General features: G+C 41.0%; 1 protein-coding gene across 2 annotated transcripts; it reads right to left on the bottom strand.

Annotated features, from left to right (window-relative positions):
- Positions 1 to 2,695: 2,695 nt before the first annotated feature.
- On the bottom strand, positions 2,696 to 8,780 carry LOC132611277 (uncharacterized). Of its 2 annotated transcripts, XM_060325700.1 has the most exons (3): positions 7,661 to 8,780; positions 5,573 to 7,009; positions 2,696 to 3,061 (listed from the first exon to the last, which is right to left on the bottom strand). In XM_060325700.1, exons 2-3 carry the CDS (start codon positions 7,005 to 7,007, stop codon positions 3,027 to 3,029), a joined length of 1,470 nt encoding a protein of 489 aa, XP_060181683.1. In that variant the 5' UTR covers positions 7,008 to 7,009; positions 7,661 to 8,780; the 3' UTR covers positions 2,696 to 3,026. The 2 variants fall into 2 exon arrangements, with proteins under 2 accessions (XP_060181683.1, XP_060181682.1); XM_060325699.1 differs by lacking the exon at positions 2,696 to 3,061 and having other exon boundaries at positions 5,390 to 7,009.
- Between the last annotated feature and the right edge of the window lie 4,176 nt (positions 8,781 to 12,956).

The following is a 12,956-nucleotide window of genomic DNA, read 5'->3' as shown; positions in this document are numbered from 1 at the left end:
TTGCAACGTGGCTTTTAAAATATAAAAAACTCAAAAAAAAAAAGTGTTCATCATATTCATGTTAACTCATTTGTAAATCATCACTAAAATCACACAAAAACTTTACCAAATTATCCCAAACTTCAGGTATGAACTTGTCACGACCCATTTTACTAGGCCGTACGGGCACCTATCATTCCCGCCGCGATAGGTGAACCCTTATCCCAACATAACCAATTCAAGTAAAGGCAGAAGAAATAAATATAGAATAAGTTTCAAATCATCCACATAAGATAAAGTGCGGAATTACTAAATACAACCCCAAAGATCTGGTCTAGTCATACAAGAGCACTAACTAAATACTACAAGTCTGGAAGATGATAAAGTCTCATAATACAACTGTCTCGGAATAAGACTAAGACAAGTAAGTAAAGGAAAGAGCATTCGGGTAGCGGCCGTCATCGTGCTCACCTTGGAATGACTCTACAGCTGCCTCGCCAATCAGCCGCGAGGGAAAAAAGTGGAACCTGTGTAATACTCTGCATCCATAAAAGAATGCAGCAAGCGTAGGACAGTACAAAACAATGGTACTGGTAGGTATCATCGGCCGACTAAGTATAGCTAGCATAATTCAGACAATAAAATAGAATAAGCAGATAAATCAACACGTATAAGTCAACACAACCAAAACTAAGTATCCGTCATCACCTAGGTTGAATCATCTAAACCTAAGTGTACCAGGTCTCAATATATATACAATCTGAAAATCAAATAATAGAAGAACAACACTGAATCATCACAATACAAGCCAAGATGCAATGCAATGCAGTGCGATAATGTATGAATGCAATGAAATGCCATGCAAATGCAGTGTACACATGTACTCCGGAAATATCGACATCTCAGTAGCACAACCCAAGGTGACTCGCGAAATCTAAGTGTCACTTGTCCCAGATCTTTTTCCAATAGAGAGACGAGACCCCGGATCTTTGCTCACGGGGAGTTTCTCACAGGCACCACCCTGGGGGACCCGCGGAGTCCATCCACTCATTCAATCCACGATTCCGTAATGGACACCGGATATCGGACTCTTATATAACTCAAGTAAAAAGAGTTTTCATCAAGTATCAATTCACTCAATCCACGATTCCGGGATGAACATCGAATATCGGACTCTCACGTCACTCAAGTAAAAACTGAGCCCAGCTCATCACAGTGTTTCATCAAGTATCATCAAGGTATCAACAGTGTATCATGAATGGATGAGAATACGTGAAATGCATGTGTCAACATTAATAATTTGATCAACATCACAAGTACCAACATGGATACACCAACAATATAATCAATGTCACAAGTATCAATATGGGTACGCCAATAACATATCAAAGTCAGAAGTATCAACATGGGTACGCCAACAATATCAGTGAAGACTACACAAGTCATATAGAACTCTATCCTCATATCGACATCAAGCCATAAGATACTACAATATAACAATCAAGATGGACAAGAGATTCCAATATCCACTGACAATACGTGGCATCAAGCCAATACAATAGAACAATGAAGTCACAACACAACGGGGTGGCCAGCCCCAATCACGCAATAGGGCCGAACCTAAGACAATATCCAACACAACTTCACACCTGAAGGTTTACATGCTCTCTCCAACAATATAATCTAAATATATGCTTCGCTATATGAAGTCTCACCAAGGGTAAGCCATAACCTACCTGGATGGCCGAACAATAATACACCAACAAACACTTTTTAGCCTAATCGTTCCGCTGAAGATCAAGAAAGACTATTCATATTCGAAATATTGATTAAAAATCATGAAGGTCGATACCTATATTGATATCATTCAAATTGGGGCAAAAACCAACCCTAGCGTTAGGGAAACGGGACCCATAAGGGCAAAACGGGAAATTCGGGGGTAAATTATCCAATTAAACATTAGGTGATCAAAACCCATCAACTAATTACTAAATTAACTCAAGGATTCATCCAATTTCGAAATTCAAGCAAAACCCTCAATTTTGGGTATAAACCCTAACTCTTAAATTCAAGAATTCAACACTAATAATGGAAGGTATATAATTATCAACCTTATATACATCGTAATCTAGCATAAACCCAATAAATTTCATCATTTAAAGAAACTTAGGAAGTCTAACAAATTTTATAAAATTCTCAAGAACGACCCATTAACCTTCTTCATGAAAAACCCCAATTTCCTACTTTAGAAATCATGGATTAAAGCTTAAACCTAGGGAATTAATCAGAGGGAAATACTTAGATTATGGTTTATACCTTACCCTATGGAAGAAACTTGAATAACATCCTTGAATTCTCCCAAACCCAAACTTCCAAGATGAGAAAAACTCCAACAACATTAATAGCCAAAAATGCCCAGCTGTTCTGCCTTGTTTCTTGTGCCAAATGATCTCGAAACCCGCTTTTGATGCCTCCAATGGATATCTTGTGAAATTCCAGTCAATTTAGGCTTTTGAATCACTCTATTTGACCTTACAATGAAGGAGATATGTGTCACGACCCAACCCCGTAGGCCGTGACTAGTGCCCGATCTGGGCACCCAAACACATCTATCAAATGCTATCTCAAATTTTTATCAAACGCATTCAAGTATATAGCAGAAGCCGGCAAGGCTATATTTCAAATTTAGATAATTTCCAGAAAAATTTCGGCAGAGTTTCCTTTGTTTTACAGGCTATCCAAAATAACCCTGCGCACAGAAAATACCAACAAAAGACCACACCGGGCCAACGAAGCAACATTTAAACATATGCGGACCGGCCGCCGCGGCGAATGAGATCGCCCAAACACAACATACACACGCAACTGTACAGAAAGACCCCAACCCACAAACATGTCCACAGACCTCTAAACAGACCGACAGAATCATATGACGGGACAGGGCCCCGCCGTACCCATGAACGAGAATATATATATACAGTAGTGACAGACTATACCAAAAGATGGGCTCTGGATAAGAGAGCGCTCCAAAATAGGAGAATAAGATCCTAAGCGGACGGATCAGCAAACCTGTCGTCGGTACCTGCGCGGCATGAAAACGCAGCCCCCGAAGAAAGGGGGTCAGTACGAAATATGTACTGAATATGCAAAGCCTGAATTACAGAAACAAAATCATAACTGGTACAGAACGTACAGAAAGTAAATAGAAAACCCAAAGTATCAGATATATATTTTCAAAACATGCAGAGTGTGTACAGAAACATATGTCACATCAAATCCGGCCCCTGCCAAGGGACTCGGCAGACAGAACGTGGCCACCCTCCCGACGCTGGTGCCACAACACAGAAGAATCAGAACAGGGGCATAACCCCGTAACATAATATGTCATATCAGATGGCCATAGCAAATCATATCAGAACAAGCGTACATGGCACAACATACTCCACAAACCCATGTACGCGTATACCTGCCCCCTCACATCGAGGCACGGCGAACAATGCAAAGGATCACGCTTGACAACATATCCTGGCCCGGGCTCAGTGGGGGAAACATTGAGGCATCCACGAACGGAGTAGTGAGAAACTAAATGCACTAAAAATACCATATATATATTTCCAGAGACTCAATGAGGCATATCGAATGTCAAATCAAATCAATGAAATCGGACGGAAACATAGTAAGTAAATTTAGATGTCATAACGGGTTACGGAGGCATAATCTATCCGAGATCGTTTTCAAGATTCAAAACAATTTATAAGACTTAATGAAATATTTAAAATAATTTTTATTTAGTAGATAAAGGAGTAGTTAGAGTATCTCTAACGAAAACGCTCGAAGACAAGTCATAGACACATAAAGGGTAAAATTGGAAATAGTGGGCCCACCTCGGAACCAATGAAGCAGTGGGCTCAAATTACGTATTTTTAAGCTTATGGGGTCACCTACAAAGGTTCTAGGACATTCCATAACTTCGTAAGCAATTTGGAAAAAAATTTCATAATTTTTCATCAAAGCATACTTAAGGAATTCAATTCTATTGAATGAAAAAGCGACGATTTCAAACGCGGATTCCGATGGACAGAATATTCCCCGAGGCGTAAATCCAAGCCTAGTACATCTAGGACATGCCAAGAGAAGAATCGGGATAGCTTTACATACCTTATTCGCTCCTTACGCCTCTCCAAATTCAAACCCCGTTTCGTCCAAAATCTACATTTGGTCACATTTACCAAATATTAATCATAAGGCTTAAGAGTCCAATTTTAACCAATACTTGTCTACAGAAATTTGGGCAGCATCTCCCCTATACATAAGGCATCCCCGAGATTTAACTCGGCTCCAAATGTCAACAACCATATCAACAACAATACCAACAACATCAACAATCGAATTAAAACGCATTCTAGCATGAATAGTATTCTTTTCTACATAGTGCGACAACTTCCAATCTAACTTCGCACTTCCAAACCAATATCAATGTTTTCATATTCATTTGCTAATCAAGATCATTCCAACACAATTAGGAAGCATTTCATATCATTCTACAAAATATGCACAAAATATACAAAAATTCCACCAAAATCATAATTCATCCGAAACCTCTAATTTTCGACATAAATATCCATAACACATTTTCATCCTCCAATTTCATTAACAAGTTAACTACATTTATTTTCATCCAAAATTCTCTTCAAATCTCATTCCATAATTCACAATACCAACGGACGAATTTATATCGCTATTTTTCCCGTTCTAATCCGTTAAAACTTTAAATAAACTTGTTAGCAATGAAAAGGAGCCTTATACATACCTTAAGAATTCAGCCACCACGTTATCACCCTCCTCCTTGGTTGATTTTTACCTCAAATTGAAGACAACGCGACATACAACACTTTTGTCTTCATGGGCTTCGGGATTCGGGGCTCGGATTTTGATCAAAATTGATTTTTCTTCTTTCCAATACTCTTTTCTCTCTCTCTCCAGAACTTTCTGGTCTTCTTTGTATGAATAATGAGGAGAAAGACCTGAAATTTCATTTAAAAGGGTGTGGGTAATGGGCCTAACCCGGTTGGGCCCGAGTTGGGCCTAACCCACTGACCTTTCGACCTTAAAACGTCCATATATCCTTGTACCGACGTCACCTGGGAACCCACGACCTATGGTTGGAAAGATAATTCAATTATCTACAACTTTTACTTCTTGGTATTTTTCCAAATTCCAAACATATAATACCGTTTTTGCCCCCCAAAGTCAGGTCACCCGAAAACGTTTTCTTAAAAATATTCGTTTGGAGGACTTCCACTTTGATTTGGCCCAAGGGTCCTTCTTGAGTTATGTTTAACTTCACATATGTGATTCATATAATTTGTCACATGTCCCAAAAAAAAATCTTGACGTGTGGGCCCCACCTCAGCTTACAAATAATCCGACGTTCAAAAATACGGGATGTAACATCCTCCCCCCCTTTAGAACATTCGTCCTCGAATGTTAAATTAATCTTATAGGGTCTTGTAAGCATTTTGGGGAAAATATATCACAAAGTAGAGGCTAGATCTGTCAATACACTTATATTTCGAAAAAGACATTAGTATACCTGTATCCGCGTTTGGTAGCGCCTCCGGGTCCTGTCGACTAGTCAAGGCATAGATGCGGTTCGAAGGACCGCTTGAACTGGGAGCCCCGCCACTACCTCTGCCGCGGCCTGCTGATGTCGACGTACCCTGCCCCGCAGGGCGCATGGCTATCGAAGGAGACGATGACCCAGCGACTGATCCGGTAGGCTGCGCTGCACCTCCCAAATTACCCTTATACGGACACTCTCTCACAGTATGGCCCTGACGGCCACAAGAATAACAAGCACCTGTAGCACGGTAGCACTCTCCAGGGTGGTATCTCCCACAATAAGAACACTGAGGCCTGGGTGGCCTCGTCTGACCGGAACTCCTGTCTACCCGCGAACCTGAAACCCCGGAGCTCTGGCCTGCTCCTAAATACCCTGGGCTATCAAATCTCCTGCCTGAGAACTGCGGAGGTGTGCTCTGTGCCGGCTGGGAAGAATGCCTACTAGACTGCTGCTGCTGCTGAGGCTGCCCACTCCGAAATTCCTCAAAATACCCAGATGATCTGGCCCTCTTGGGCTGTCTCCGATCCTGACTCCTATCGGGCTGATGACCCCTGTGCCGGTCCTCCATGCCCTGAGCGTGCGCCTGAATCCGGGCAATATCCATATCGGGCTGAGCGGCCAATACCAAGCAACTGTCGACAAAATAACGGTCCAGCCCCATAATATACCTGTGCATCCTGTCAGCCATAGTAGCTACCACAGCAGGTGCATATCGGGCCAATGAGTCGAACTCCATACTGTACTCTCGAACACTGCAACCCCTCTGTCTCAGCAATAAGAATCTGTCAGCCCTGGCCCGCCGTAACTCCGGAGGCAGAAAATGGCTAAGAAAGGCCTGAGAAAAATCATCCCAAACTGCTGGGGGAGCGCCGTCACCTCTGGATAACTCCCATGACTCGTACCAATTAGCCGCTATATCATACAACCGGTACGAAGCTAACGTGACTGACTCTGTCGTGGAAGCATTAATCAAATGCAAAGTGCGCCGCATCTTCCTGATAAACTCCTCAGGATCCTCCTCGGGCTTTGTCCCGAAGAACTCTGGAGGATTACAGGTCAGGAACTCACGAGCTCTCGAACTGTCACGTCTGTCTGCACGACCATCCCCAAGTCCGTGCCTATGAACCTGCCCTGCTACCAGTCTGGTCAACAACTGGACCGCATCTCTCATAGCCCGATCCTCCGCCCCTGGCTGTGGAGCTGGAGGCTCAGGTACTGGAACCTCTGGAGCTACTGGTGGAGCTGCCCCAGACTCCTCTGATGATGAAGACGTAGCAGAGTCTGCTGGCCGGGACGCAATATCACGCATCATCTGAGCAAGGGTCCGAGTACCCTTCTGAGCCCGGCTGGTCTCTCCTACCACGCCCTTTTTCTTCTGGGCAGCCGTCGCCTTTTTCGGAGGCATCACTGAAAGAAAAACAACAACGGATCAGGACAGAATCATCCTAATAGCACAGCTCTATCGCACGATCTAAGATTTCGAAAAAAAGAAACACCCTAAATGTCCTGTAGCTTCCTGTTTATAGATGTGGTGCACAACACACCGATAAACAAGACTCTACTAGACACGGTCTGTAGACATTCCGAGAACCAAACCGCTCTGATACCACTTCTGTCACGACCCAACCCCGTAGGCCGTGACTAGTGCCCGATCTGGGCACCCAAACACATCTATCAAATGCTATCTCAAATTTTTATCAAACGCATTCAAGTATATAGCAGAAGCCGGCAAGGCTATATTTCAAATTTAGATAATTTCCAGAAAAATTTCGGCAGAGTTTCCTTTGTTTTACAGGCTATCCAAAATAACCCTGCGCACAGAAAATACCAACAAAAGACCACACCGGGCCAACGAAGCAACATTTAAACATATGCGGACCGGCCGCCGCGGCGAATGAGATCGCCCAAACACAACATACACACGCAACTGTACAGAAAGACCCCAACCCACAAACATGTCCACAGACCTCTAAACAGACCGACAGAATCATATGACGGGACAGGGCCCCGCCGTACCCATGAACGAGAATATATATATACAGTAGTGACAGACTATACCAAAAGATGGGCTCTGGATAAGAGAGCGCTCCAAAATAGGAGAATAAGATCCTAAGCGGACGGATCAGCAAACCTGTCGTCGGTACCTGCGCGGCATGAAAACGCAGCCCCCGAAGAAAGGGGGTCAGTACGAAATATGTACTGAATATGCAAAGCCTGAATTACAGAAACAAAATCATAACTGGTACAGAACGTACAGAAAGTAAATAGAAAACCCAAAGTATCAGATATATATTTTCAAAACATGCAGAGTGTGTACAGAAACATATGTCACATCAAATCCGGCCCCTGCCAAGGGACTCGGCAGACAGAACGTGGCCACCCTCCCGACGCTGGTGCCACAACACAGAAGAATCAGAACAGGGGCATAACCCCGTAACATAATATGTCATATCAGATGGCCATAGCAAATCATATCAGAACAAGCGTACATGGCACAACATACTCCACAAACCCATGTACGCGTATACCTGCCCCCTCACATCGAGGCACGGCGAACAATGCAAAGGATCACGCTTGACAACATATCCTGGCCCGGGCTCAGTGGGGGAAACATTGAGGCATCCACGAACGGAGTAGTGAGAAACTAAATGCACTAAAAATACCATATATATATTTCCAGAGACTCAATGAGGCATATCGAATGTCAAATCAAATCAATGAAATCGGACGGAAACATAGTAAGTAAATTTAGATGTCATAACGGGTTACGGAGGCATAATCTATCCGAGATCGTTTTCAAGATTCAAAACAATTTATAAGACTTAATGAAATATTTAAAATAATTTTTATTTAGTAGATAAAGGAGTAGTTAGAGTATCTCTAACGAAAACGCTCGAAGACAAGTCATAGACACATAAAGGGTAAAATTGGAAATAGTGGGCCCACCTCGGAACCAATGAAGCAGTGGGCTCAAATTACGTATTTTTAAGCTTATGGGGTCACCTACAAAGGTTCTAGGACATTCCATAACTTCGTAAGCAATTTGGAAAAAAATTTCATAATTTTTCATCAAAGCATACTTAAGGAATTCAATTCTATTGAATGAAAAAGCGACGATTTCAAACGCGGATTCCGATGGACAGAATATTCCCCGAGGCGTAAATCCAAGCCTAGTACATCTAGGACATGCCAAGAGAAGAATCGGGATAGCTTTACATACCTTATTCGCTCCTTACGCCTCTCCAAATTCAAACCCCGTTTCGTCCAAAATCTACATTTGGTCACATTTACCAAATATTAATCATAAGGCTTAAGAGTCCAATTTTAACCAATACTTGTCTACAGAAATTTGGGCAGCATCTCCCCTATACATAAGGCATCCCCGAGATTTAACTCGGCTCCAAATGTCAACAACCATATCAACAACAATACCAACAACATCAACAATCGAATTAAAACGCATTCTAGCATGAATAGTATTCTTTTCTACATAGTGCGACAACTTCCAATCTAACTTCGCACTTCCAAACCAATATCAATGTTTTCATATTCATTTGCTAATCAAGATCATTCCAACACAATTAGGAAGCATTTCATATCATTCTACAAAATATGCACAAAATATACAAAAATTCCACCAAAATCATAATTCATCCGAAACCTCTAATTTTCGACATAAATATCCATAACACATTTTCATCCTCCAATTTCATTAACAAGTTAACTACATTTATTTTCATCCAAAATTCTCTTCAAATCTCATTCCATAATTCACAATACCAACGGACGAATTTATATCGCTATTTTTCCCGTTCTAATCCGTTAAAACTTTAAATAAACTTGTTAGCAATGAAAAGGAGCCTTATACATACCTTAAGAATTCAGCCACCACGTTATCACCCTCCTCCTTGGTTGATTTTTACCTCAAATTGAAGACAACGCGACATACAACACTTTTGTCTTCATGGGCTTCGGGATTCGGGGCTCGGATTTTGATCAAAATTGATTTTTCTTCTTTCCAATACTCTTTTCTCTCTCTCTCCAGAACTTTCTGGTCTTCTTTGTATGAATAATGAGGAGAAAGACCTGAAATTTCATTTAAAAGGGTGTGGGTAATGGGCCTAACCCGGTTGGGCCCGAGTTGGGCCTAACCCACTGACCTTTCGACCTTAAAACGTCCATATATCCTTGTACCGACGTCACCTGGGAACCCACGACCTATGGTTGGAAAGATAATTCAATTATCTACAACTTTTACTTCTTGGTATTTTTCCAAATTCCAAACATATAATACCGTTTTTGCCCCCCAAAGTCAGGTCACCCGAAAACGTTTTCTTAAAAATATTCGTTTGGAGGACTTCCACTTTGATTTGGCCCAAGGGTCCTTCTTGAGTTATGTTTAACTTCACATATGTGATTCATATAATTTGTCACATGTCCCAAAAAAAAATCTTGACGTGTGGGCCCCACCTCAGCTTACAAATAATCCGACGTTCAAAAATACGGGATGTAACAATATGCAAGTTTCAATATTTGAAATTGTGCAGATTTTTAAATACGAAATCAGTGACATTTCGTAATTAATCTAAAAAAATCCGCAACCTAATTCTTAGTAAAATGACCATAAATCCCTCATACGATGTTGAAACTTGATGATTTCAGTTGCTATGGTTCCAAAATTACGATACGGATATGATGGTTCAGTCGAAACACAAATCAAAGGCCGTTTTCTCAATATGATACCCTTTATGCTCAAATCGACGTCAAAACCGAAAACAATCACCATACAACCCAAACTTAACCAAAATTCATCGGAATCTAACCACACTTTGTGGACATGTCAAAAATCATCATACAAACTTATTGGAACTTCCAAAACATCGACACGGGATCATCTTTACCCGATGTTGACCGTGGTCAACTCCAATTCTAACTTAACCAGTGTCTTAACTAATGACCCAAATCACACTCGAACCCTTTAGGAACCAAACATATGATACCACTAAGTTATAAATCACTGCCCGGACCTAATGGAACTGTCGGAATTCGATTATGGACACGTTTACCCAAAAGTCAACTTCGAGTCAAACAGTTTTCGCTTTATGGACAAATTTCTAAAAGTCATTCCAAAACCCAAAATGATGCCTAGGGAACTGTAGCACTGGTCCCCGCAGGTCAAAATAGTACTGACAAGGCTCAGCGACGAGTCAACCGAGCAAAAACGGTAAAAACGCAATAATGACCAAACGGGTCGTTACATCAGATACCAATTAAGCAATCGTTCGTCCTCGAGCGACAAGGGATTGAAACAAGGGAAGAGTACCTGACTCGGAAAATAACTGGGGATATCTCTCATGCAATGCTAAATCCCGTAGAATAATGTAAGACCCATCGAATTGGTACTTCCTCAGCATAGACACATGGAAAATCGGAGGAACACCCAACATCTCCAACTCTACGAAGAACCTCAAATGCATCAAACCAATCCCACGGGAGAACGGCACCTCCTACAAATATAAAGCCTAACTCAAACCATGATGACCCGGAATGAATGCATAACTCTCGAAATCACTGATAGTCGTTTGAACTGACTTCGAATTCCCAAAACTAATCACAGTCCTATCGCACCTTTGTAGCGGTCAATTGTCATTTTTCCTCATGCATAACAAATCATGTCTATCGCCTTTGACTCTAAAAGTTGAGTCCTATCCGAGTTATCAACTTAGTACCGCAGAGCTATACCTTACGATTTCAATCTTCATGTTTCTCAACCTTTACCCAATACACAAATCCAACACAAACCCGAATTTTCGACGCAACCTGAAGTCTCATATAGAAATTATATAACCATCGAACCTCTCATAGTGTCCCCTCGATATGCTCAAAAAATCTCCGAAAGTATCCAGTCTTACACCGCCACTCTAAATCTCACGCAATCACCCCCAAGTCTTTAATAACCAAAAGTGCTTATCCGAACTGTCTAGTTGTTACACCTCGAAAAATTTTCCGTTCATGCACAGTGAATAGACTGACGAAGGGTACAACGTATGCGATGTTTTGATGAGTAAGAAATAACATTCGATGATTCTAAATGATATTTCAAAGACATTTGAAGTAAGAGAAGAAAGTTACCAAGAGGAGGCAAGACATACGAGATGTATCGGAAAGGATTTACGAATAACGAGTTAACGATGACTTAATGATGCTTTGAAGAAGAGTTATAACGACCCCTAGATTGTTAATGAAGTGATAAACAAGTGTCAAGAAGGTTCCATAATGATTGGAGATCAAACAAGTCGACGAAAATGATTTTCGGAAAACTGTGGATTGTACGGTCCATTATACGGACCGTACAAAAGATACGGACCGTAGATCTGGCCGTATAACTTGTCCAGAGAAGAGACTCCACTGGAACCATTATACGGTCACACATACAGACCGTATAAATTGTACGGACCGTATGTGTGTCCGTATAAATGGGACGGGACTGATTTTGTGTACTAAAAAGGGGATCCAAGTTCATTTCATTTCATTTTCCCTTCACACCCCTTCTCTCTAAAACATCTCTCTACACTTCTCTAACAAGAATTAAAGGGGTATTTGTGATCAATTACATCAAACCAAGGAAATCAAGTGTAAGAAATTCATTAAAGTTCATCCAAGACAAGGAATCCAAGTGAAGGTGAAACTAGGGTTTTGCTCAAGTGAAGTGTTTGCACTCAAGGTTCATTCCCACACCATCTAAGGAAAGTTTTATGGTATTTACATGTTCTTTAAGGTATTTGAAAGTTGAAACACTTGGATTGTAGAAGGATACAAGAAATGGGTCATAAACAAGAGAATAATGAGATTTTGAGTAGTGGTTGGAATGAGTTGTGAATATTAATATGTTGTGATTATAAGTATGTTATAAATGATATTGAGAACACGGGATAAGTATTATGTGCAAGAAAACGCACTAGTATACTATGACCATGATTATGGATGAATTGAAGTGGAATTGTGAAATGATAGTAATGCAGATGAATGAAGATTGTTGGTTATGATATTGTGAACGTTATTATGAATGTTTGGGAATTAATATACAATATGGGAAAATTTGTATAAACAAAGGAAATGATGCCCAATTTTCTGTAGCTTTAGTAAGCTTTCATGTAATCGATTAGCTAATGTGAATGCGAATTCTCTTGAAGGTAGAAACGTGAGCATTGAAGAAGAACAACCAAGCGATGGAAATTATTAAACGAAAGAGGCATGTAAGGCTAGTCCTTTCTTTCTAAGGCATGAATCATATGGTATGAATCCTCCTATCTCTCTATGATTTTCCTACATATTGGGAACAATGAATCTACGA

Source organism: Lycium barbarum, chromosome 9, assembly GCF_019175385.1.
Source record: "Lycium barbarum isolate Lr01 chromosome 9, ASM1917538v2, whole genome shotgun sequence".
In the NCBI taxonomy this organism is placed as follows: domain Eukaryota; kingdom Viridiplantae; phylum Streptophyta; class Magnoliopsida; order Solanales; family Solanaceae; genus Lycium; species Lycium barbarum.
The sequence above is the reverse complement of the archived record's forward strand: the minus strand, read 5'-3'. Positions and strand labels throughout refer to the sequence as shown.

Excerpts from the sequence above, each read along its gene's own strand:
- LOC132611277 (XM_060325699.1), bottom strand. The coding sequence starts at position 7,007 with ATGCCTCCGAAAAAGGCGACGGCTGCCCAGAAGAAAAAGGGCGTGGTA.